At 41.5% G+C, this 27,707-nt stretch overlaps 1 protein-coding gene across 1 annotated transcript in view; it reads left to right on the top strand.

Annotated features, from left to right (window-relative positions):
* Positions 1 to 27,707, top strand: part of gsk3ba (glycogen synthase kinase 3 beta, genome duplicate a) — a 181,835-nt gene that overhangs the window by 121,102 nt on the left and 33,026 nt on the right. Inside the window, exons 4-5 of the mRNA XM_067993018.1 lie at positions 11,351 to 11,461; positions 22,286 to 22,416. Coding sequence (XP_067849119.1) covers positions 11,351 to 11,461; positions 22,286 to 22,416 — 242 coding nt within the window. The remainder of the gene's footprint in view (positions 1 to 11,350; positions 11,462 to 22,285; positions 22,417 to 27,707) is intronic.

The raw sequence follows: 27,707 nt of genomic DNA, 5'->3' as shown, positions 1-27,707 counted from the left end.
GAAATTGAGATGGCCGATGTCATGCCGACAGTTCACAATGAAAAGATCGAGAGAATAAGAAGCCAGAGGGAGGGATCCAGGTGGAACGAGAATTCTGAAGACCAGAGAATGGGTCCGCTGTGCGGTGGTGGTGGGGAGGGGGGTGGGAAGACTCCTGGCCAAAGTAGTGGGCGCAGAAGAGGAGCTCAGCATCGTGTCGAGCTCGAAATTTATTGAGGTGGGGGCGTAAGGGGATGAAACTAAGGCTTTTGCTGAGGACTGATCATTCAGGGTCAGAGAAAGATTAGTCTATGGGAATGGTGCAAACACAACAAAGGGTGAGATTAGACCATAAGACCATAAGAGATAGGAGCAGGAGTAGGCCATTCGGCCCCTCGAGCCTGCTCCGCCATTCAATGAGATCATGGCTGATCTGATTTTTACCTCAACTCCACTTTCCTGCCTTTTCCCCATATCCTTTGACTCCCTTGCTGATCAAAAATTTGTCTAACTCAGCCTTGAATGTATTCAATGACTCAGCCTCCACAGCTTTTTGGGGTAAAGAATTCCAAAGATTCACGACCCTCTGGGAGAAGAAATTCCTCCTCATTTCCATCTTAAATGGGTGACTCCTTATTCTGAGACTATGCCCCCTAGTTTTAGATTCATCCATGAGGGGTAACATCCTCTCAGCAGCTACCCTATCGAGTCCCCTCAGAATCTTGTATGTTTCAATAAGATCTCCTCTCATTCTTCTAAACTCCAATGAGTATAGACACAACCTGTTCAATCTTTCCTCATAAGACAACCCTTCCATACCCGGAATCAACCTAGTGAACCTTTTCCGAACTGCCTCCAATGCAAGTATGTCCTTCCTTAAATAAGGGCACCAGAACTGTACGCAGTACTCCCAAGTGTGGTCTCACCAGCACCCTGTACAGTTGTAACATGACTTCCCTGCTTTTATACTCCATCCCCCTAGAAATAAAGGCCAATATTCCGTTTGTCTTCCGGATTACCTGCTGCACCTGTATGTTGACTTTTTGTGTTTCATGTACGAGGACACCCAGATCCCTCTGTACCGCAGCATTTTGTGGTATTTCTCCATTCGAATAACTTGCTTTTTTATTTTTCCTCCCAAAGTGGATGACTTCACATTTTCCCACATTATATTCCATCTGCCAAATTTTTGCCCATTCACTTAACCTGTCAATATCCCTTTGCAGACACTTTGTGTCCTCATCGCAACTTGCTTTTCCATCTATCTTTGTATCGTCAGCAAATTTGGCCACAAGACACTCTGTTCCTTCATCCAAGTCATTGATATATATTGTAAATAGTTGAGGCCCCAGCACTGATCCCTGCGGTACCCCACTGGTTACAGATTGCCTTTTTGAACATGATCCTTTTATCCCGACTTCTGTTAGTTAGCCAATCCTCTATCCATGCCAGTATATTACCCCCAACACCATGAGCTCTTATCTTGTGCAGTAATCTTTTATGTGGCACCTTATCGAATGCCTTTTGGAAATCCAAATATATTGCATCCATTGGTTCCCCTTTATCCACCCTGCCTGTTACTTCCTCAAAGAACTCTAATAAATTTGTCAGGCACGATTTCCCCTTCATAAGACCATGTTGACTCTCCTTGATTGTATTATGAGTCTCCAAATGTCCTGCTACTACTTCCTTAATAATGGATTCTAGCATTTTCCCAATAGGCTAACTGGTCTATAGTTACCTGCTTTCTGTCTCTCTCCCTTCTTGAATAGGGGTGTTATGTTTGCGGTTTTCCAATCCGCTGGGACCTTTCCAGAGTCTAGTGAATTCTGGAAGATTACAACCAATGCATCCGTTATCTCTAGCCACTTCCTTTAAGACCCTCGGATGCAAGCCATCAGGTCCAGGGGACTTGTCAGCCTTTAGACCCATTAGTTTACCTAGTACTTTTTCTCTAGTGATAGTGATTGTTTTTAGTTCCTCCCTCCCCTTTGCCCCTTGATTTTCTACTATTATTGTTATATTATTAGTGTCTTCTACTGTGAAGACGGATATAAAATATCTGTTCAATTCCTCTGCCATTTCCTTGTTTTCAATTATTATTTCCCCAGTCTCATCCTCTAAAGGACCAATGTTTACTTTAGCTACCCTCTTCCTTTTTATATACTTGTAGAAGCTTTTATTGTCAGTTTTTATATTTCTTGCTAGTTTAATCTCATAATTTATTTTCTCCCTCTTTATTATTCTTTTAATCATCCTTTGCTGGTTTTTAAAGTTTTTCCAATCTTCGGGCTTACCAGTAATCTTTGCCATGTTGTATGCTTTTTCTTTTAACCTGATACCATCCTTGACTTCCTTAGTTAGCCATGGTTGGTTCACCCTTTTTGTGGAGTCTTTCCTCCTCACAGAGATATATTTTTGTTGTGAGTCATAAAATATCTTTTTAAATGTTTGCCACTGCTTATCCACCATCATACCATCTAATCTGTTTACCCAGTCCACTTCAGCCAATTCCGCCCTCATTCCTTTATAATTGCCCTTATTTAAGTTTAATACAGTAGTTTCAGACCCAAGATCCTCGCTCTCAGAATTTCACATCCAGTTTATCATGTTATGATCACTGCTTCCCAAGGGATCCTTTACTTTGAGATCATTAATCCTGTCTTGTTACCCATTACCGGATCCAAAATGGCCTGTTCCCTAGTTGGTTCCCCGACGTATTGGTCTAAGAAACAGTCCCAAATACACTCTGAACTCCTCCTCGGGGCTATTTTTGCCAATTTGATTTGTCTAATCTATGTGAAAGTTAAAATCGCCCATGATTATTGCATTACGTTTTTTACAAGCCCCCCCTTATTTCCTCATTAATATTTTGCCCTACAGTGCAGCTACTGTTAGGGGGCCTACATACTATTCCCACCAATGATTTCTTTCCCTTACTATTTGTTACCTCCACCCAAATTGATTCGACATCTTGATCTTCTGAGCCAAGATCATTTCTCACTATTATACCAATTTCATCCTTTATTAACAGAGCTACCCCACCATCTTTTACCTTTTTTCCTATCCTTCCGAAATGTTAAATAACTCTGAATATTTAGCTCCCAGCCTTGGTCACCTTGCAACCACATCTCTGTAATGGCCACAAGATCATATCCATTTGTTTCTATTTGTGCCGTCAGTTCATCTATCTTATTACAAATGCTGCGCGCATTCAGATAAAGAACCTTTAATTTTGTCTTTTTACCATTCTTTCCTATCCCGGCCCCATTTGCTAGTGCACTCTTATGTTTGTACGCTCTGTCCCTTCCTGATGCACTCTGTTTATCATTACCTCCATTATTTTCCTGTACTACTTCCTTGTCTTTTCTCTTTATCAATCTAAACTTCGCCCCACCTGAGCCCTCCCCCCCCCCCCCCCTCTATTTAATTTAAAGCCTTCCCTACCGCCCTAGTGATTCGGTTTGCCACATCACTGGTCCCAGGTTTAGGTGAAGCCCGTCCCAACGGAACAGCTCTCTCTTTCCCTAGTACTGGTGCCAGTGCTCCATGAATCGAAACTCACTTCTCCCACACCAATCTTTGAGCCACGCATTCATCTCTCTGATCTGATTTACCCTGTGTCAATTTGCTCGTGGCTCAGGTAATAATCCGGAGATTATCACCTTTGTGGTTCTGCTTTTTAATTTTGTCCCTAGCTGCTCAAACTCCCTCAGCAGAACCTCTTGGAGGGAGGGATGGGGTCAGAGGAAAATGAAGGGGAAGGAGGATCGGGGGGGTGTTGGTATCGAAGAGTTGTTGAAGCTTGCGGTCCTTGACACCTGGAAGGAAGAAAAAAAGTTTTTTGTTGAAGCGCCGGATGAGGCGAAGGATGAAATAGAGCTGCGTAACAGGACAACTCTGAACTAGTGAGTCGGTGCTGCTGGAGCGAGAAGTCAGGAGCATGGATCTCAGGAAGCGGCAAGAGCAGTAATTCAAGGAATACCGAATATCATGGAGATATCTGTAATCACGGGTGGATCCGAAATATGAAGGGTGGAATTAAGTTGGAGACCACGTGGAATGAGTCGGAGCTGAGACAGTTGCTGAGTACATTGTACCTGTTGGATAGGACCAGTGTCTGTGGGACGACCTCCTCTATCTCTCATCAGTTCCCCCTACCCCTCAGACAGATATTTCCTGCAGATGTGGCAATCTGGAACAGTCTCTCAGTCCCGACACAGCCTGCACTGCCATTTCTAGTATTTATTTATTTAGTAGTCATTTAATTCTAGATATAATAGAATTACTTGAGATCTGGATTATATTTAATAGATGGATTTAGCTTGATTTCAGATTAATTGGTAACTATTTAGTCTTGACTTTTTATTAACTTCTTTATTTTAGTATCCCCATTACTCTCTCTGTGTACCGGATTTTTATTTAATGCAATTCAGATCCCTTTAATGTTCGTATCCTCAATTTAGTTAATTTTAATTTTATCCCCTTGGTTCTAATTAATTACACTGATTTATTTATTTACTTACTTGCTTATTGTTGCCCCTTGGTTTAAATTACTTAGCACCTCATTTCCCCCTCTACACCAAATTCCCACTCTCTCCAAATTCCCGTCGTCAACTCTGTTTAGCAAGCCACTCTGTTTAGCAGGTTCACCCAACTCTTACCAAGCTTTGTGCTTTCGCAGATATGCCTCCTGATATAAACCTTCAGAAAAACGCTAGTTACAACTGGTGAGTCAACTCAGTCACAAAAATTAACACCTAGTCAGGGACCAACCTACAGCTGATTGACTGTTAACTGCCACTGAGTTGTAGTTTTTTTAAAGTCAGAAAGAAAACCAATTTAGATTTCAGCTTGGTAATACACTTTCTGTACTACTCACCCACTACTTACCAATGAATTCCCACTTTCACCAAATTCCCGTCATCACTCTGTTTCGTATGTCACTCGATTTAGTGTACTCACCCACCTCACCAGCTCTGTACTTAAAGCTCTAGAAATTTATATATTAAACCTAGCGCATGGAGTAAAACGTTACATAAAATGTGCACATTTTTCAAACAGTTTACCAATCCAGTAAGTAACGTTTGAATAAAGACATCTGTTAGTGTTTGTGGGCTGTTCTGAAATCTAACACTTTCCATTTCCTTCACCAGAAAATCCAAAAAACTTCCATTATGAACTAATTGCTGTCATTCATATTTCTCTCACATATTCTGATGGGTATAAAATTACATCTAGCCTTCATTGTATATCATACTAAAATTAGTATCCTCAATTCCAACTTTGGGTTCTGGACATCCAGTGGTTTTGGTGTTAGTTTACTGTCTAGAGCAGCCTTCTCTTTCTGTTAAACTTGAACAAATGTTGCTCTTCTCAACAGCACCACCAACAGGAACTTGATGTTTTAGTACTTGAGAGGAAATGAATCACCTAGAATTCTTAAACTTTAGCTTGTTTAATTCTGAGGCTGGACTAGGCTGTTCACAACCTCTGCGTCCTATTTGACCCTGAGCCGCGCTTCCAACTCCATATACTCTCCATCACAAAGATTGCCTACTTCCACCTTCTTAAACCGTACGTCTCTGCTCCTGCCTCAGCTCAAGTGCTGCTGAAACCCACATCCATGCTTTTGTTGCCTCAAGACTCAACTATTCCAATGCTTTCCTGGCCAGCCTCCCATCTTCCACCTTCTATAAACATGAGCTCATCCAAAACTTTGCTTACTTGTACCAAATCCAGTTTGCCCATCACCTCTGTGCTCGCTGACCTACATTGGCTACCAGTCCACCAATGCTTTGATTTTAAAATTCTCATCCTCGTATTCAAATCCCTCCATGGCCTCACCCCTCCTCCTCTCTGTAACCTCCTCCAGCCCTACAACCCTACGAGACCTCTGCGTTCCTCCAACTCTGGCCTTGTGCACCCCCAATTCCTTCGCCCCACCATTAACGCCCATGCCTTCAGCCGTCTGGGCCCTAAGCTCTGGAATTCCCTCCCTAAACCCCTCTGCCCCTCCTCCTTTAAGGCACTCCTTAAAACCTACCTTTGACCAAGTTTCCTGTACTAATATCTCCTCTTTTGGCTTGGTGTCAATTTTTGTCTGATTACGCTCCTGTGATGCACCTTGGGACGTGTTACTGCACTAAAGATGCTATATAAATGCAAGTTGATAATTCTGGAATTATGAATTTAGCATTCTGGGCAAGCAAAGTTGAATTTATAGTAACTAAGAATAACTTTGGTTGACTGACTTTTCAATCACTAATTCTGTTGCAAAATGTTCGGCATATGACTTTCATTTCATAGGCATACATAGCTTCAAGAAAGGAGAGAGAGAGAAAACAGGGAACTACGGGCCAGTTAGCCTGACATCAGTCGTCGGGAAAATGCTGGAATCCATTATTAAGGATGTGTAACAGGACTGTTAGAAAATCATGTGATTAGGCAGAGTCAATGTGATTTTATGAAAGGGAAATAGTGTTTGACAAATTTGAGTTTTTTGAGGATGTAACTACCAGGGTAGATAAAGGGGAACCAGTGGATGTAGTATATTTGAATTTTCAAAAAGCATTCAATAAGGTACTACACAAGGTTGTTACACAATATAAGGGCTTAAGAGGTATGGGGTAATATATTAGCATGGATAGAGGACTGGTTAACGGACAGAAAACAGGGAGTAGGAATAAACGGGTCATTTTCAGGTTGGCAGGCTGTAACTAGTGGGGTGCCGGAAGGATCAGTGCTTGGGCCTCATCTATTTACAATCTATATTAATGACTTAGGCGAAGGGACTGAGTGTATTTTATCCAAGTTAGCTGACGATACAAATATAGATGGGAAAGTAAGCTGTGAGGAGGACACACAGTCTGCAAAGGGATATAGACAGTTTAAGTGAGTGGGCGAGAAGTTGGCAGATGGAGTATAATGTGGGGAAATATGAGGTTATTCACTTTGGTAGGAAGAATAGAAAAACAATTTTAAAAAAATGGTAAGAAACTATCAAATGTTGGTATTCAGAGAGATTTGGGTATCCTCATACAGGAAACACACAAAGTCAGCATGCAGGTATAGCAAGCAATTAGGAACGCAAATGGTATTTGCAAGGTGGTTGGTGTACAAGAGTAAAGAAGTCTTGCTACAATTGTACAGGGCTTTGGTGAGACCACGCCTGGAGTGTTGTGTACAGTTTTGGTCGTCTTATCTAAGGAATACTTGCCTTAGAGGTTGTGCAATGAAGGTTCACTAGGTTGATTCCTGGAATGAGAGCATTGTCCTGTGAGGAGAGATTGAGTAAAATGGGCCCATGTTCTCTGGAATTTAGAAGAATGAGAGGTGATCTCATTGAAACATATAAAATTCTGAGAGGGATTGACCGGGTAGATACTAAGCAGTTGTTTCCCCTGGCTGGAGTCCAGAACTAGGGGGCATGGTCTCAGTATAAGGGGTCGGTCATTAAGGACTGAGATGAGGAGGAATTTCTTCACTGAGGGTTGTGAATCTTTGGAATTCTCTACCCCATAAGGCTGTGGATGTTCAGTCGTTGAGTATATACAAGGCTAAAATCGCTAGATTTTTGGACTGAGGGAATCAAGGAATATGGAGATTGGGTGGGAAAGTAGAGTTGAGGTCGAACATCAGCCATGAGCTTATTGAATAGCGGTGCAGGCTCGATGGGCCGTATGGCCTACTCCTGCTCCTATTTCTTTTCTTTTAAAATAAATGTTGTGTTAACCTGTATTTATTTTACACAATCTGGTCCCCCTGTCACCTTGCTTTAAAGTACTGGACTCAATATAACTGGATTTGTGCTACAAGGTAATTACATTACAAAGCAGTTTTAAATTGTAGCTATGCTTTGAGAGCTGCAGCATCTTCCTGAAAATAAGTAAATTCTTCAAAAATAATTCAATTTGTAGACTCTCCATTCTATTCCAGTTTCGTTGTGTCTCGGGGAAATCATGGTGCTGATTTTATTTATCCTCCCATTTCTTTTATTGAAAGAAAGTGTCACTTACCATTATTTGTAAATAGCTTGTACCAATTGAGTCAATAAGATACGGTTTCACAGGCAGTGACTTCCCTTTGGTACCTCACCTAGTGGGCCTTTTACATGTAAGCAGGATACTCGACTGTGGAGGACATCATATCTGAGCACAAACTTATCCTCGCTGCCATTCACACGTACTTCCAGAAGGGATTGGTGGAGAGTGATCAAGGGCAAGAACCCTGGATGATTAATTTCTTTTACCCTTTCTTGAACTAATGGCTTTTGTAGCCAATTGTAATACTCCTTCAACTATCCCAGCTGATATTAGCCAACTCGGCACAAACCATGGAAAAAAGTTGAAATATTAACTAGGTCCTACTTTTGGCTCCCATTAACGGCATTGTTTATTTACAGTTTTCAAGCAAGCTTCTCCGCCACCCGCAACCCAATTTGCTCTTGCTGGTATTGTGCTTTTTTGCTGAATTTCTTTTATTTTCTTTTACTGTTACTTATGCTGGTTCTTGTTCTGTACACTTAGGATTTGTCCCAAGTTGATAGTTCTGGATGTATCTCATTATCTTCCTCCTGAAAGGACAAGACCCACCAGGAAAAACCAGAGCCCACTTTTTCATGATGTAAATTTAATGTGGGGAGAATTGTGGGTTAGGCTAGCTGCAAGTTAGTTACGGACAAAGTTTTCATGCTCTCAGTGAGTACTACCTTGTCAGTTCAGTGATTGTCTTGATGGTACAATGCTCAGTCTACTTGATTACCAACATTATATAAGTCCTACTGCCATTTTATACAGTACTATTGGTGGGTTTTCTCTTACCCTCAAAATAATAGAAGAATATTTGACTATAACCTCTAAATTGCTTTCTGTAGGTTGACTTGTTTGGTGAATTGAATTTAAGGCTATCTAGTTTACAGCATTGGAAGTGCTACAATTTGTCTCAGTCTCTCCACAGCTAGGGACTTCCACTCCTGATCACTGCCCCATTACAGACTGATAGTTTAACTGCTCACTTTTCATTTAATTTAATCTATTAGCAGGTCTTCAAGTATTGTGAAGTTTAAATTGTTTCTAAATATTTCTGCTTCTGGACTAAGCTTCTGTTATTTTTAAGGAGCATTTGGAGTGGTTGTGGACCTCACAGTTAACCTACTGCCCGGGTTTTCAAAATGAAACCTGTATCTCAAGTTCATTAGATTTGTCGGTTGGTCAGATAGCTATTATATACTTGCTGAATGTTAACGTTTTCTGCAATAATGGCACTGTTTTTCTTGGGTAGCTGACACTATCTTTTGGAAATCAAGATAGGGGTCTCCAGGAGTGTCAATATTTGCCAGGGATCCTCTCCAAAACCTAATTCTGTTGCTCTGGTATAAACAGAGACTCCTTAAACTTAAAGCATGGTTTAAAAATTTTTGCTTAAAATTGCTCTAATGCTACTGGCGTATAAATGCTTTCTGGACTGCATTTATCAAAGTTGCAGTTTTTCTGTAGTGTTATTCTTTTGCTGTCAATTACATTTTACAACTTTGAGGCATTTTGTGAAGTGTATCTAAAAAATAAATGCAGCTGAATGGGAATTTTAATAATGTGGAAAAAATGGCTGTTAAAGGGACAATTCAAAGACCACTAGAACCACTTATACAAAAGCAAAACACTGGAAATCTGAAATAAAAACAGAAAATGCGGGTAATACTCAGCAGGTCAGGCAGCATCTGTGGAGAGATGCTTATAGGTGTTCCTGTTGGTTAAATGTTACTTTTATTGCTCGATTTGGGACTGGGTGATTGATGTAGTGGGTTATACATTGACCGTTCACATCTGAGAATCCAGCCCAGACCAATTAGGTGCAAGTCTCCTCTGCTGGCTGTGAAGATCAAATATGGAATGAGCTTGGGCACTTTTAACTTGGTCCTTTTGTGGATATGACCCACATGGGGGTAATATTCTGGCATGGGTGGAGAATTGGTTATCTAACAGGAAGCAGAGAGTTGGGATAAATGGTTCATTCTCGGACTGGCAACCAGTAGCCAGTGGTGTTCCGCAGGGGTCGGTGCTGGGTCCCCAACTCTTTACAATCTATATTAACGATTTGGAGGAGGGGACCGAGTGTAACATATCAAAGTTTGCAGATGATACAAAGATGGGAGGGAAAGTAGAGAGTGAGGAGGACATAAAAAACCTACATGGGGATATAGACAGGCTGGATGAGTGGGCGGAGATTTGGCAGATGCAATACAATATTGGAAAATGTGAGGTTATGCACTTTGGCAGGAAAAATCAGAGAGCAAGTTATTATCTTAATGGCGAGAAACTGGAAAGTACTGCAGTACAAAGGGATCTGGGGGTCCTATTGCAAGAAAATCAAAAAGTCAGTATGCAGGTGCAGCAGGTGATCAAGAAGGCCAACGGAATGTTGGCTTTTATTGCTCGGGGGATAGAATATAAAAACAGGGAGGTATTGCTGCAGTTATATAAGGTATTGGTGAGACCGCACCTGGAATACTGCATACAGTTTTGGTGTCCATACTTAAGAAAAGAAATACTTGCTCTCGAGGCAGTACAAAGAAGGTTCACTCGGTTAATCCTGGGGATGAGGGGGCGGACATATGAGGAGAGGTTGAGTAGATTGGGACTCTACTCATTGGAGTTCAGAAGAATGAGAGGCAATCTTATTGAAACATATAAGATTGTGAAGGGGCTTGATCGGGTGGATGCGGTAAGGATGTTCCCAAGGATGGGTGAAACTAGAACTAGGGGGCATAATCTTAGAATAAGGGGCTGCTCTTTCAAAACTGAGATGAGGAGAAACTTCTTCACTCAGAGGGTAGTAGGTCTGTGGAATTTGCTGCCCCAGGAAGCTGTAGAAGCTGCATCATTAAATAAATTTAAAACAGAAATAGACAGTTTCCTAGAAGTAAAGGGAATTAGGGGTTACGGGGAGCGGGCAGGAAATTGGACATGAATTTAGATTTGAGGTTAGGATCAGATCAGCCGTGATCTTATTGAATGGCGGAGCAGGCTCGAGGGGCCGATTGGCCTACTCCTGCTCCTATTTCTTATGTTCTTGTGTGGAATGAAAACTGCCCCTAATTGGCACTACGTTGGCATTCTTTGTGAGAAGGCACAGCATGTCTAGCCTGAGAAATGGGCTTAATGATGTGCTTCTGAAGTTGGGACTGATGCATTGTTAGGGCAGAGCAGAGAGTTCTTCACTATGCATCAAACCATGACGTGCCTGATATGGGTGTGCTTGAAACTAACACTGGGTGGCTGAAATGAGGACCAAAAAATAGATTGGAGGGTGTGAGAGTTTTTTATATATATATATATTAATGTTAATTGCAATTTTTTTTCTTCTCTTCTAGAAAGATGAAGTGTACCTCAACTTGGTGCTAGACTACGTTCCGGAAACTGTGTACAGAGTTGCCAGACATTACAGCCGAGCCAAGCAGACACTCCCGGTGATTTATGTAAAAGTAAGGAATTTAATGTGTACTTATTTGTGTCAAATTGTTTATTTTGATGTTTTTACTTCCCAGTTTAATTATTATACTCTGCCTTAGTACTACTTTTATGTCTTAAATTATGTGATGGAATGGCAGGTGCATTTCTGTGGGGATTAGTTTAGTCAATTTTTCTTATAAGATGGAACATTTCAGTCTCACAGCAATCCATCTGGATGTCCACCAGGAACTGATGTCTCTTTTCACAGTAGGAGGCCATTCGACCAATCATGTCTTTGAAAGAGCTATCCAATTAGTCCCATTCCCCTGCTCTTTCCCCATAGCCCTGTGAATTTTTTCCCTTCATGTATTTATCCATTTCCCTTTTGAAAGTTACTATTAAATTTGCTTCCACCACCCTTTCAGGCAGTGCATTCCAGATCATTACAACTCGCTGCATTAAAAAAATGTTTCCTCATGTTGCCTCTGGCCCTTTGCCGATCACCTTAAACCTGTGCTCTCTGGTTAGCGACCCTTCTGCCACTGGAAACAGCTTCTCCTTATTTACTCTGTCAAAACCATTCATGATTTTGAACACCTTTGTCAAATCTCCCCTTAACCTTCTCTGTTCTAAGGAGAATAACCCCAGCTTCTCCAGTCTCTCCATGTAACTGAAGTCCCTCATTCTTGGCAATATTCTAGTAAATCTCTTCTGCACCCTCTCTAAAGCCTTGACATCCTAAAGGGTGGTGCCCAGAGTTGAACACACTACTCCAGCTGAGGCCTAACCAGGGTTTTATAAAAGTTTATCATAACTTCCTTGCTTTTATACTCTATGCCTCTATTAATAGTCCAGGATCCCATATGCTTCTTTAACAGCCTTCTCAACTTATCTTGCCACCTTCAAAGATTTGTGTATGTGCACCCCTCCCCCCCCCCCCTGGTGTCTCTGTTCCTGCACCCCCTTTTTAAAATTGTACCATTTAGTTTATATTGCCTTGCCTCACTCTTCCTACCAAAATGCAACACTTCACACGTCTCTGCGTTAAATGTCATCTGCCATGTGCCTGCCCATTTTACTAGTCTGTCTATGTCCTCCTGAAGTCTGTTACTATCCTCCACATTGTTTATTACATTTCCGAGTTTTGTGTCATCTGCAAATTTTGAAATTATACCCTCTATACCCAAGTCCAGATCGTTGATGAAGAGCAGTGGTCCTACTACCAACCCCTGGGGAACACCACTGCTCCATCCAGTCTGAAAAGCAACCATTCACCACTACTCTCTGCTTTCTATCCCCTAGCCAATTTTGTATCCATTGTCCCTTTAATCCATGGGCTTTAATTTTGCTTACAAGTCTATTATGTGGTACTTTTCAAATGTCTCTTGAAAGTCCATATACGCAATATCAACTACACTATTTTGATGGCTGTAAATTGTATTGTTGGCTGAGGCTATAATTGAAATTCCATAACGTAGATTTGAGGACCCATAGATACTGGTGTGTCTTGTCAACTTAATTTGGACTCCCAATTTCAGTTGCTTTTTAATTAAATGTTTGCTGTGGGTAGGCAGAATCTATCCAAAGAGAAGTCTTTTATTGGACGACTTAGTCTATACTTTCAGAACAAGATGGGTCAGTAAATTTCCAATTCTGTTAATTCATTTTTCATTGATGGCTTGTAACAGTACTGTATACCCACTTATTTAGCATTTTTGTTACAGCACCTGAGCAACGAATAGCAGAACATTCTGCTGTTATTGATGCTGTGCACTAAACCGCAGTTGTGAAAGAAATTAGTTTTTATGATTTTATGCAAGTAGTTGCATTTTTTGCAATTTATTTTTCAATGCATTTCCTTTTAGACCTGTTAAATTTTATCTTTATTACTGACCTAATGGAAGTTTCAGCCCACCTTTCTGATAGTAAAACCTGCCATCTGCAGAGGGGCTGTTTCATGAAGTGAAAAGGAATATTCAGGGAGGGGCACTTGTGTACAACACAAATTGCTTTTTTAAAAAGAATTTCATAATATGGTGAATAAACATGCATAAAATAAATCCCGTTCAATGAATTTCTAAAAATAATGATTCTTCTCCCTTACTATCACTACGGTATGCCTCGTGAGTAGCAGTAGCTGCCTGATAATTGGTCCGAGCAGTCATTCATCTTTAGTCTGGATAATGAACATTGGTTAGTATGACTTTTGGGCGCATAGCAGCTGAAACCAACCCTCTCCTTAGCTGGAGTGGTAGAATGAGAGTTTGAGTCAAAAGTTCTCCATATGCTGATTTGTATCACTGAGATGCCTGGCCTTCACCTAGCACTTCCAACAAGAAGGGAAAATTAGAGGGTGAGTGCTACGGGCAGAGTTTCTATTCTTTGAGGCCAGGTTGAGCAACATTGGAAGAGCTCTAACTGGTCACCTGTATTCCCTCAACCTGAAGGGACATAACAAGTGAAAACAGAGTAAAATGTAAAATGCAATGCCAAAAGAAAACCATAACTTAATGCCATATAGGGAGCTCCTTAGTGCAGGCAGTGTGGTGGGGAAAAGATACTGATACTTGATACTGTGCAGTTTTTCCCCTCACATTAGTAAAGGATGTAAAAGACCTTCTGTGAATCCATTTGTCTTTGTCCTTATGACCTGTGACTGCTATCAAGAATGGTTGGATTGCAGAAGAATGTGTGTAGGAGGGAGCCCTTCAGTCGCCCAGTAGTAAAAGGTAAAATTTGTAGAGTTGTGTGGGATGTGGTGTTCTCGGTGAATAATCTTGTGCATTCTGCTGCACGTGGTGATGCTGAGGATCTGTTCCAAACCTCTGACTTTTCCTCTTCCGTGATTTTACAGCCTAGGTTTCCCCAATTGCTGGATTTTTTTAATAGGTCAACTTTAACACTGTGGTAACATTTCATTTATGTGCCTGGTTATTACTGTGACTGAGCCAGGGTCTAGCTGTTTTCAATTCATAATTTATATTTTTTTTATATAAAATTTTAGCTAGGTCATAATGCTCATAAATTAGTTTCTGTGAACAGTTAGGGATTTGCTGCTGCTTTTCTGTGAGCTATTAGTGTCAAATTACTTCAGGAAGTCGCTTCTAGCTGTGAAAACTTGCAATTGTTCCAATAGCCCTTTGAATTACAGCTGATCAAATTATAAATCCTTTATAGAACAATATATGGGTTAATTTTATAGTTTCCTATCAGAGGCATATGGTTGTTTAAGACTAAACAATTTTTATTACCTAACAGATGTTAGATCTAACACCCATCCAAGTGATATATATTAACTATGCTTATCAGTAGGCTGTACATTGCCTACGATTAGTGTGTAGCAGTTGTAATTGTTCCAAGCCTGCAGTCTCTCAATATCTGCAGTCTGTTTGGAAATGACCAAACACACATTCTTCATTGGTTCCTGCTCACATGACTCTCAATTTTGCTTTTGTCCTGAAGGTACATAAATTACTTGAGTCCGATATCTTGGAGGCTGCTCTTATACATTTGGATTCTATCTTGATTTGACAGTTCTACAGGCAGAAACTGCTTGAATCTGGGATCAATATGGCAAGCTTTGCCTAATTCTTAGTTCAGTTCGATTGCATGTGTAGGTCCTTGCAGTTAGGCAGAACTCTGAGTGCAATGCTGTGCAATTACTTAAAATACCCTCAAAGCTTCTTTTGCTATTTTAGTTAGAGAAAAACGGTTTTAAAATAATCGTGACAACTAAGGACTTTACTTTTTAGTAAACATGAGTCTGTTTTTAGCCTGAGAAATGTGGTCCTTAAATGTGTTGATTTCCACTGGTTCAGAGAGATCTGGAATACATGGTGGATATCCATGTTATTTCAGGTGCACCACAGTAGAAGAGTTCATTTGTTTGTCCTGGAGCAACACTATCCCAGATATTTAGCGATAAGGGCAAGGAGGTTCATAGGAAGCAGACCTTTGCAGTGAAAGAAAGAAGTAGCCTAAATTGTGGTATACAACAGCAACTTGCATTTATATAGTGCCTTTAACATTAAAAAAAGTCCCAAGATGCTTCATAGAGTTGTAATTAGACATTAAATGGATGTGGAGCCAACAAAGGAGCTATTAGGAGGTGTATCAGAAACTTGGTCGAAGAAACAGCTTCTAAGATGATCTTAAAGCAGGAGAGGGAGGTAGAGCGTTTAGGGACGGAAATTGAGTGTAGGGCCTAAAATGCTGAGCGGAAAGCTGCGAGTAATTAGGTGAGCGGGAAATACATAAGACTCCAGAATCAGAAGAATGCAGTTTCTGGGGTGAGGGGAGCTGGGCAGTTATAGGGCCGGGGGAAATTACAGGGCTAGGCAGGGGCGAAGCCATGAAGGGATTTAAACGTGAGATGGGCTGAGGTAGGTAATGTTAGAGTTGTTAATAGGTGGCCTTTGTGATTGGAGAGGATATGGGGTCGAAAGCTCAGCTTGGGTTGAATAGGTTCCAAATAGTCAGGCTCAACTTGAGACAATGACTGGGGGGTCGAGCGTGATTGAATTCGTAGCAAGGGTACGGAGTTTGTTACGAGGATGATGGCTTCAGTCTTCCCAATTTTGATCTGGAGGAAATTGCAGCTCCTCCAAGGTTGGATGTTGGGCAAGCAGTGTGACAGCACAGAGCCAGTGGACTGGTCAAGAGGTGTTGGAAAGGTAGAGCTGGATGTCATCAGCGTACATGTGAAAGCTGATGCATATGGTTGGATGATGTCACCATGGGGCAAGATTTGCCCTTGCCTGGTTCCATTCTTATCTTTCCAGTCGTAGCCAGAGAATCACCTGCAGTGGCTTCTCTTCCTGCTCCTGCACAGTTACCTCTGGAGTCCCCCAAGGATCTATCCTTGGCTCCCTCCTATTTCTCATCTACATGTTGCCCCTCAGCGACATCATTTGAAAACCCAACGTCAGGTTCCACATGTGCACTGACGACACCTAGCTCTACCTCACCACTACCTCTCTCGACCCCTTCACTGTCTGATTTGTCGCACTGCTTGTCTGACATCCACTACTGGATGAGCAGAAATTTCTTCCCAACTAAATATTGTTAAGACCGAAGCCATTGTCTTTGGTCCCCGCCACAAATTCTGTTCCCTAGCCACCGACTCCTTGGCCAATGGCTGAGGCTGAACCAAGGTTCGCAACCTTGGTATCCTTTTTGACCCTGAGATGAGCTTCGGACCACAAATGCGCTCCATCATCAACACCAGCTACTTCCGCTACCGTAACATCACCCATCTCTGCCCTTGGCTCAGCTCATCTGCTGCTGAAATCCTCATCCATGCATTTGTTACATCTAGGCTTGATTTATTCCAGTGCTGTCCTGGCCAGCCTCCCATCTTCCACGCTCCATAAACTTGAGCTCATCCAAAACTCTGCTGCCTGTAGCCTAACTTGCACCTGTTCACCTATCACCCTTGAGCTCGCTGACCTACATTGGCTCCCGGTCCGGCAACACCTTGATTTTAAAATTCTCATACTTGTTTTCAAATCCCTCCATGGCCTCACCCCTCCCTATGTCTGTAACTTCCTCTAGCTATATAACGAATTCTGGCCTCTTGCGCATCCCCGGTTTTAATCGCTCCACCATTAGCAGCATGTCTTCAGTTGCTTGGGCCCTAAGCTCTGGAATTCCCTCCCATAACCTTTCCACCCCTCTACCCCTCTCCTCCTTTAAGAACATAACATAAGAAATAGGAGCAGGAGTAGGCCATAAAGCCCTTCGAGCCTGCTCTGCCATTCAGTAAGATCACGGCTGATCTTCGACCGCAACTCCACTTTCCTGCCCGATTCTCCTAGAGTCCAAAAATCTATCTCAGCCTTGAACATATTCAACGACTCAGCATCCACAGCCCTCTGGGGTAGAAAATTCCAAAGATTCACAACCCTTTGTGTGAAGAAATTCCTTCTAGTCAGTCTTAAATGGCCGACCCCTTATCCTGAGGCTATGCCCCCTAGTTCTAGACACTCCAGCTATGGCAAACAACCTCTCGGCATCTATCCTGTGAAGCCGCCTCAGAATCTTGTATGTTTCACTTGAGATCACCTCTCATTCTTCTAAACTCCAGAGAGTATAGGGCCATTCTACTCGATCTCTCCTCATAGGACAACCCTCTTATCCCAGGAATCAATCTAGTGCACCGCCTCTAAGGCAATTATATGCTTCCTTCGATTAGGAGATCAAAATTTACAGTGTTCTGGGTGAGGTCTCACTAAAGCCCTGTACAATTGCAGCAAGACTTCTTACTCTTGTACTCCAACCCCCTTGCAATGAAGGCCAACATGCCATTTGCTTTCCTTATTGCTTGCTGCACCTGCATGCTAACATTTTTTGTTTCTTGTACCAGGACACCCAGATCTCTCTGAACAGCAACATTTAATAGTTTCTCACCATTTAAAAAAAAAATTCTGTATTTCTATTCTTCCTACAAAGTGAATAACCTCACATTTCCCCACATTATACTCCGTCTGCCACTTTCTTGCCCACTCACTTAACCTGTCTATATTCCTTTGCAGACTCTTTGTGTCCTCCTCACAGCTTGCTTTCCCCCCTAGCTTTGTATCGTCAGCAAACTTGGATACATTACACTCAGTCCCTTCATCTAAGTCATTAATATAGATTGTAAATTGCTGAGGCCCAAGATATAATATAGCTAAAGATAATATAGATTGTAAATAGCTGAAGCCTAACAACCTGAAAATGACCCGTTTTTCCCTACTGTTTTCTGTCCATTAACCAGTTCTCTATCTATGCCAATGTATTACCCTCAACCCAATGAGCCCTTATCTTGCGTAACAACATTTTATGTGGCATCGAAAATCCAATATACTACATCCACTGGTTCACCTTTATTTACCCTGCTAGTTAGATCCTTAAAAAACTAATAAATCTATCAAACACGATTTCCCTTTCATAAAACCGAGTTGACTCTGCCTAATCATATGATTTTCTCGGTGCCCTGTTACCACTTCCTTAATAATGGATTCCAGCATTTTCCCCTAGTCTGTAGTTCCCTGTTTTCTCTCTCCCTCTTTTCTTGAATAGTGGGATTGCATTTGCAACCTTCCAATCCACAGGGACCGTTTTAGAATCTAGGGAATTTTGGAAAATCATAACCAATGCATCAACTATCTCTGCAGCCACCTCTCTTAGAATCCTAGGATGTAGGCCATCAGGTCCAGAGGATTTATTGGCTTTTAGTCCTATTAGTTTCTCTGGTACTTTGTCTCTACTGATATTAATTACTTTAAGTTCCTTAATCTCATTTACCCCTCCAGTTCCCCACTATTTCCGGTATGTTTTTTGGGTCTTCTACTGTGAAGACAGATACAAAATATTTGTTTAACGTCTCTGCCATTTCCTTATTCCCCATTATAATTTCTCCTGTCTCAGCCTCGAAGAACCAACGTTTACTTTTGCTACTCTCTTCCTTTTTACACCCTTGTAGGAGCTCTTACAATCTGTTTTTATATTTCTTGCTAGTTTACTTTCATATTCTATTTTCTCCCTTTTTATCAAATTTTTTTGTTCATCCTTTACTGGTTTCTAAAACTCTCCCAAACCTCAGGCTTACTACTCTTCTTCACAACATTATAGGCCTCTTTTAATCTAATACTATCTTTAATTTCTTCAGTTAGCCACAGATGAATCACTTTTCCTATGGAGTTTTTATTTCTCAATGGAATGTATATTCATTGAGAATATTGAAATATTTCTTTAAATGTTTGCCATTGCTTATCTACTGTTGTACCTTTTTAATATAATTTCCCAATCTACCTTAGCCAACTTGCCCCTTACACCTATGTAATTGGCTTTATTTAAGTTTAAGACTCTAGTTTTGGCCTTGAGTAAGTCACTGTCAAATTCTGATCACTTTATATTATTATGATCACTTTTCCTCAGAGGATCCTTTACTGTGAGATTACTAATTAACCCTGTCTCATTACACAATACAAGAAATAAAATAGCCTGTTCCCTAGTCGATTCCATGACCTATTGTTCTAGGAAACTGTCTCAAATACATTCCATGAACTCGTTTGATTTGTCCAGTCTATATGAAGATTAAAGTCCCCCACGATTATTGCATTGCCTTTGTTACAAGCTCCTATTATTTATTGATTAATATTATGTCCAATAGTATAGCTACTGTTAAGGGGCCTATGAGCCACTCCCACAAGTGTTTTCTGCCCCTTGTCATTTCTTATTTCCACCCATACTAATTCTACTTCCTGATCTTTGGAGCCAAGATCCTTTCTCACCACTGTCCTTATATCATCCTTTATTATCAGGGCTACCCCCTCTCCTCGTCCATTCTGCCTGTCTTTTCGAAATGTCAAGCACCTTGGAATATTTAGTTCACAAACTTGGCCACCGTGCAACCATGTCTCTGTAATGGCTATTAGATCAAACCCATTTATCTCTTTGTGCCACTAATTTGTCTACATTGTTACAAATGCTTCGTGCATTCAGATACAGAGCCTCTAATTTGAACTTTTTACCATTTTTCCCTGTTTTGATCTTATTCGCTGATGCACTATTATCATTAAACTCTGTCCCTTCCTGCAATGCTCTGCTTAACTTTACCCAAATCACTGCACTGCTCTGTTGCCTTTACTTTTCTCTTTTGATTTCTAAATTTCACCCCCCCACCCCCACTTTTAGTTTAAAGCCCTATCTACGGCCCTAGTTATTTGATTCGCCAGGACACTGGTCCCAGCCCATCCCAACGGAACAACTCCCTCTTTCCCCAGTACTGATGATCGTGCCCCATGAATCAAAACCCCGTCTCCCACACCACTCTGAGCCACACATTTAGCGCTCTGATCTGTTTGACCCGATGCCAATTTGCACGTGGCTCAGGCAGTAATCTTGAGACGTTCCTCAAAACCCACCTCACCTGTCCTAATATCACCTTCTGTGGCTCGGTGTCAAATTTTGTTGATAACGCTCCTGTGAAGCGCCTTGAGACGTTTTAGTCTGTTAAAGGCACTATATAAGTGCGAGTTATGGTTGATATGCAGATGGGGTTAAATGAAGTAGGGTGGGAGTAGGCTCGTGTGGAGCATAAACACTAGCAGAGGCTGGTTGGGCCGAATGGTTTGTTTCTGAGCTGTTAATTCTGTGTGTAGAGGCTCTATGTAAGAGGGGCCAAGCATGGATCCTTGCTGGACTCCAGCGGTAATGGTGCAGGGGCCATTACTGGAGATGATTTTGCTCTGATTGGGTGGGAAAGAATAGAACCAAGTGAGTGCAGTCCCACTGAGCTAGGCAACCAAGGAGAGGCATTGAAAGAGGCTGATGTGGTTGACTGTGTCAAAGGCTACAGAGAGGGTGAAGAGGGATAGTGTACCAAGGTCGCAGTCACAGGGGTCATAATTTGTGACTTTGAATAGGGGCATTTCGATGCTGTGACAAAGATGGAAATCTGATGCAAACATGGAGTTGCAGTAAAGATGGCCACGGATTTTTAGGGGGTTTAAGGTCTTGAGAGTAAAGGGAGGTTGGAGATGGGCCTCCAGTACCAGCCCAAATGGCTATTTTTCATGGGTGACGTTAGATGGATATTGGCAGGCTATTCAATCTTGTCCTTACCTGAAGCCTACGTAATGCACTTCCTATTAGAGGTACTAGATGGTGATCAGGAATAGGTACCTTTAGCGTGCTCCCTTTTTCTAACCCAGTTGTGTTTATGCTGATAGTGTTCTTATCATTGCTCCAGCTGAGTTCAGCTAACTACTCAGTACAAACCAAGGATTCAACCCGGAACTTCCTGATCTCTGTGACTCGGCTCACTGCTTTATCATACAGCACTAGTTTTGTAATACAAGGTCAGGCAATTGATGGAATAGCTCCATTTCAAACCTTTATTAGCTAGCTTAATGTGATGTCAATATGACATGCAAGGGATTACACAAGATAAACACGTGTAGAAACAAGCTGTTCCAACTTTTCAAAATTAATTTTGCTAGCACTAACAAGCATGTCAATTGCCTAGCTGAAATTATAAAAAGTTTGCATTTACATAGCATCTGATCACATCTCAAACATTTCAAAATGCTTCATGTACAGTGAATCATTTTAAAGTGCAGTGACTGTTAAGTAGGCAAGCCCAGCAGCTATTTTGCACACTAAGATCCCACAAACAGCAAAGAGTTGAATGACCAGTTAATTTATTTGTTAGTTTTTACAGGGAGGAATGTTAACTAGGGTACTGGCAGAATTCCCTACCCTTTTTCTAATGGCAATAATGGAATCTTTAATGGCCACCTGGTGCAGTTAAATAGGCAAATGGCACCTCAGCTTAACTTTTCATCCAAAGAATGGCAGCACGCAGTACACTGGTGTGATTGTGCTCAAATCCTGGAGCAGCTTAAACTCTCAACTCTCTGAGGCGAGAGTATGGGACCACCTAGGCCAAACTGTGTGCCAGTTGAAATGTGTGAACTACTGTATTTTAATTTGTCAAATTATTAAATGCCATTAATTGTGGCACTGAGGGAGTGCTGCATTGTTAGAGGTGCTAGTTTTGAAATGTTAAACTGAGGCCCTATCTGCTGTTCTCAAGTAGATGTAAAGAACAGGGAGTTCTCCCCCTGTCAACATTCCTCCCTCAACCAACACCAAAAGCAGATTATCTGATCAGTCATTTGCTGTTTGCGGGACAGTGCTCTCTGCAAAATGGCTGCCACATTTGCCTGCATAACTTAGTTATAAAGCATTTTGAGGTGTCCTGAGGACATAATATGCTACTTAAATGCAATACTTTTTGTAACTAGTGCAGCAAAAATTAGAGTTCTGTTCTAATAATTTATGAAAAAAAAATTTTTTTCTTTTTCCAGTTGTATATGTATCAGCTGTTCCGGAGTTTAGCGTACATCCATTCTTTTGGAATTTGCCATCGGGATATCAAACCACAGAATCTGCTGCTTGATCCTGAAACAGCTGTCCTAAAACTCTGTGACTTTGGAAGGTGAGTGATGGAAATGCTCTTTGTTGTAATCCATTACTTAACAAATGGCAGGGGGAAACAAAGTAAGCCTTGGCTTTTATTTAGCTTTAAGCTCCCTGATGCTTAACGAGTAAATGCATTGGCTAGTGTATTACTGATCAACACAGATCTCGAAGGCCCCACGCTCAAGGTAATGCTATTAGCAGTCTGCAGATCCAGCTCCTCCATTCCATTAGACTAGATTTCCTGCTGATTTGCTATCCATGATTCCTTCTGGAAAATATGCATGTGTAGATGTCACTCGGCACAAGATCAGGCTCCTTTTCTTCTTTCTCCCCCTATCTGAAACATACACAATCAAATCACCTGTTGATATTCAATGTCTAGGCTCAGACACAGAGCTACATCAAAACTACAGCACAGAAACAGGCCATTATATCCTTTCTATAATATGGAGACCAGAACTGTGCACAATACTGCAAGTGTGATCTAACCAAGGTTCTATACAAGTTTAACATAACTTGTTTGCTTTTCAATTCTATCCCTCTAGAAATGAACCCTAGTGCTTGATTTGCCTTTTTTATGGCCTTATTAACCTGCTTCATTACTTTTAGTAATTTGTGTATCTGTATCCCTAGATCCCTTTGCTTCTCTATCCTGTTTTGACTTTTTTTTTTATCTGAGCAGTATGTGGCCTCCTTACTCTTCCTACCAAAATGTTCTACCTCTCATTATCTATATTGAAATTCATTTGCCAATTACCCACCCATTCTGCAAGTTTATCAATGTCCTCTTGCATTTTGACACAATCTTCCTTTGTATTAACTACACCCACCAGCACCACCACCACCCAAAATTTGGTGCCATCTGCAAATTTTGAAATTGTACTTCCGATTCCCGAATCCAAATCATTAATGTAAATTGTGAAGAACAGTGGTCCCAGCACTGATCCCTGTGGAATACCACTTCCCACCTTTTGCCAGTCTGTGTAGCTACTGGCACCTATATAAGAGTGTCTGAGTATGAAGCAATGAGTCAGGATAGGTGAGGACAAAAAGGAAGGAAGTAAGGAGGGGAAAAAGTTTTTATGGAAGACTGAAGGCAGAAAATTAGAGTTATCTAATCAGTGGAATTGGAAATTTCTAGCACTTGGAAGAAGTGAGTAACATAAGTAATGACCTTTTACTATTTTCTCTTTAAAATTGACTTGCTTCGCTTATTAGCTAGAATTGTGCAATATTACTTAATTTCATTGTGAATTGCATTGCTGGCGGTTTGTACCCAGAGTGATCTTTTCTTATTTCTTCCTATCCTCTCTCTTCTCCCCCACACCATCAAATAGCCTGGTGACAGTAGAGTTTGATCTGCACCACAGTTATTGTCTTTACATTGTGGTCCTGATTTATTTCCATGTTTGATGAAGCTCTTTATGTAGAGAGTTGCACCATTGTTCACAAGTTAATTATAGAAAAGCTTAAGAACAGGGTAGCAATTTGTCCTGTCCACATTCTCTGCTTCTGTGTTGGTTATTCTGCCTACATTTCAACCACATTACTTCCCTCTTCAGAGACCAAATTGCAACTTCCATCTTTCACATTTGTTGTACCTCTGTATAATAGAATTTGCTACAGTATGTGAGTGAGGGGAGACTCATCCAAGGAATCTGTTCTTGATGTCTTGTTTGGAGATATGCCATTTGCTTTTCTCCAATTTGTGGCAAATTTTGTATATTTATATCAGTAGGATAATTGTTTTGTGATGTTTTGGTATATTGCAATCTAATGTAACTTTGTTTTTATATACATACATACTCATACTGTAAGTTTCTTTCAAAAGTTTGATTGTTGATATTTTGACCAAGCTTTGCCTTTAAAGTTAGGTTTAGGAATATTGACTTGGTTAGTGTATACTTTTTGTACCTCCAGTATGAGCAAATCAAGGCCTATCAGGTGGAGTGATTCTAGTTGACAGCTCGCAGTGTCAATCTGTGTTGAGTCAGTGACTGGTCTCAAAATCTGCTTGCATTGTCTTATTATAAGAAACATAATAGGAGCAGGGGTAGGCCATGTGACTCCTCGAGCCTACTCTGCCATTCAGTAAGATCATGGCTGATTTTCAACCTCAACTCCACTTTCTGGCCCAATCCCCGTATCCCTTGATTCCCTTAGAGTCCAAAAATCTATTGCTCTCAGTCTTGAATATACTCAACGACTGAGCATCCACAGCCCCCTCAGTTAGAGAATTCCAAAGATTCACAACCCTCTGAGTGAAGAAATTCCTCCTCATCTCAGTCCTAAGTGATCCACCCCTTATCCTGAGACTATGACCCCTAGTTCTAGACTCTCCAGCCAGGAGAACAGCCTCTGTCTACCCTGTTAAGCCCTCTCAGAATCTTACATGTTTCAATGAGATCACCTCTTATTCTTCTGAACTTGAGAATATAGGCCCATTCTGCTCAATCTCTCCTCAAAGGACAACCCTCTCATCCCAGGAATCAATCTAGTAAACCTTTGTTACACTGTCTCTAAGGCAAGTATATCCTTCCTTAGGTAAGGAGACCAAAACTGTACACACTATTCCAGGTGTGGTCTCAGCAAAGCCCTGTACAATAGCAGCAAGACTTCCCTACTCTTGTACTCCAACCCCCTTGCAATGAAGGCCAACATACCATTTGTCTTCCTAATTGCTTGCTGTACCTGCATGTTAACTTTGTGTTCCGTGTACAAGGACATCCAAATCCCCCTGAACACCAACATTTAATAGTTTCTCACCATTTTAAAAAATATTCTGTTTTTCTGTTCTTCCTACCAAAGTGAATAACTTCACATTTCCCACATTATACTCCGTCTGCCACCTTGCCAACTCACTTAACCTGTCTATATCCCTTTGCAAACTCTGTGTCTTCCTCACAGCTTACTTTCCCACCTAGATTTGTATCATCAGCCAACTTGGATACATTACACTCGGTCCTTTCACCTAAGCCATTAATATAGATTGTAAATAGCTGAGGCCCAAGCACTGATCCTTGCGGCATCCCACCTAGTTACAGTCTGCCAACCTGAAAATGACCTGTTTATTCCTACTCTGTTTTCTGTCCGTTAACCAGTCCTCTATCCATCCTAATATTATATGTAAATAGCTGAGGGCCCAACACCGATCTTTGCGGCACAAGACTTTCAAAGTACTAATTCAACAAATGTGTTTGTTTTTTTTCTGGCGAGAATGCACAAACCCATCCGCTAAATGTTTACGTGTCACATATGTGGCCCTTCCAAGAAGTACATGGTGAAGCTAGGTTTCAGCCTTGGTTCAGTGGTAACACACTCATCTGAGTCAGAAGGTTGTGGGTTCAAGTCCCACTTTAGAGACTTAAGCATATAATCTAGGCTGACACCTCAGTGTAGTGCTGAGCGATGCTGCACTGTCGGAGGTGTGCCGTCTTTCGGATGAGGTGTTAAACCAGACAGTCATTCTGCCCTCTCAGGTGGACATAAGAGAAAGGGAGTTCTCCCTGGTGTCCTAGTCAATATTTAATAAATATAAATAGATTATCTGGTCATTATCTCATTCTTGTTTGTGGGAGCTTTTTGCAAATTGGCTGTCTTTCTAAGAAAATTGCCTTGCTTGTGCAACATCATTGCCTTATGTTCCAAAATTCTCTGGACTCAGCAAAGGTCCCGGCAGATTGGAAAACTGCTAATGTAACACCCTTATTTAAAAAGGGTAGTAGGCAGAAGGCTGGAAATTATAGACCAGTTGGCCTAACATCTGTGGTGGGTAAAATTTTGGAGTCTATTATTAAGGAGACAGTAGCGGAACATTTGGATAAACATAATTTAATAGGACAAAGTCAGCATGGCTTTATGAAGGGGAAGTCATGTCTGACAAATTTGCTTGAGTTTTTTGAGGACATAACGTACAGGGTGGATAAAGGGGAACCAGTGGACGTAGTGTATTTAGACTTCCAGAAGGCATTCGACAAGGTGCCACATAAAAGATTATTGCTCAAGATAAAGAATCATTGGATTGGGGGTAATATTCTGGCATGGGTGGAGGATTGGTTATCTAACAGGAAGCAGAGAGTTGGGATAAATGGTTCATTCTCGGACTGGCAACCAGTAGCCAGTGGTGTTCCGCAGGGGTCGGTGCTGGGTCCCCAACTCTTTACAATCTATATTAACGATTTGGAGGAGGGGACCGAGTGTAACATATCAAAGTTTGCAGATGATACAAAGATGGGAGGGAAAGTAGAGAGTGAGGAGGACATAAAAAAACCTACAAGGGGATATAGACAGGCTGGGTGAGTGGGCGGAGATTTGGCAGATGCAATACAATATTGGAAAATGTGAGGTTATGCGCTTTGGCAGGAAAAATCGGAGAGCAAGTTATCCTCTTAATGGCGAGAAACTGGAAAGTACTGCAGTTCAAAGGGATCTGGGGGTCCTAGTGCAAGAAAATCAAAAAGTTAGTATGCAGGTGCAGCAGGTGATCAAGAAGGCCAAGAATGTTGGCTTTTATTGCTAGGGGGATAGAATATAAAAACAGGGAGGTATTGCTGCAGTTATATAAGGTATTGGTGAGACCGCACCTGGAATACTGCATACAGTTTTGGTGTCCATACTTAAGAAAAGAAACACTTGCTCTCGAGGCAGTACAAAGAAGGTTCACTCGGTTAATCCCGGGGATGAGGGGGTGGACATATGAGGAGAGGTTGAGTAGATTGGGACTCTACTCATTGGAGTTCAGAAGAATGAGAGGCGATCTTATTGAAACATATAAGATTGTGAAGGGGCTTGATCGGGTGGATGCGTTAAGGATGTTCCCAAGGATGGGTGAAACTAGAACTAGGGGGCATAATCTTAGAAGAAGGGGCTGCTCTTTCAAAACTGAGATGAGGAGAAACTTCTTCACTCAGAGGGTAGTAGGTCTGTGGAATTTGCTGCCCCAGGAAGCTGTGGAAGCTACATCATTAAATAAATTTAAAACAGAAATAGACAGTTTCCTAGAAGTAAAGGGAATTAGGGGTTACGGGGAGCGGGCAGGAAATTGGACATGAAGCTGAGTTCGGATCGGCCAAGGCCCTGTGGGTGGCGGAGTGGGCCCAGGGGCTGAGTGGCCGGGTCCTGCTCCTACTTCTTGTGTTCTTTAGATTTGAGGTTAGGATCAGATCAGCCATGATTTTATTGAATGGCGGAGCAGGCTCGAGGGGCCGATTGGCCTACTCCTGCTCCTATTTCTTGTGTTCTTATGTAGCAGAGGGTTTTTAGAGCGCTCCTTTCCAGTGGTAAATGGAGAGTGCCAACATTTTGACT

The sequence above is a fragment of the Heptranchias perlo genome, chromosome 11, assembly GCF_035084215.1.
Source record: "Heptranchias perlo isolate sHepPer1 chromosome 11, sHepPer1.hap1, whole genome shotgun sequence".
NCBI lineage: Eukaryota > Metazoa > Chordata > Chondrichthyes > Hexanchiformes > Hexanchidae > Heptranchias > Heptranchias perlo.
The sequence above is the reverse complement of the archived record's forward strand: the minus strand, read 5'-3'. Positions and strand labels throughout refer to the sequence as shown.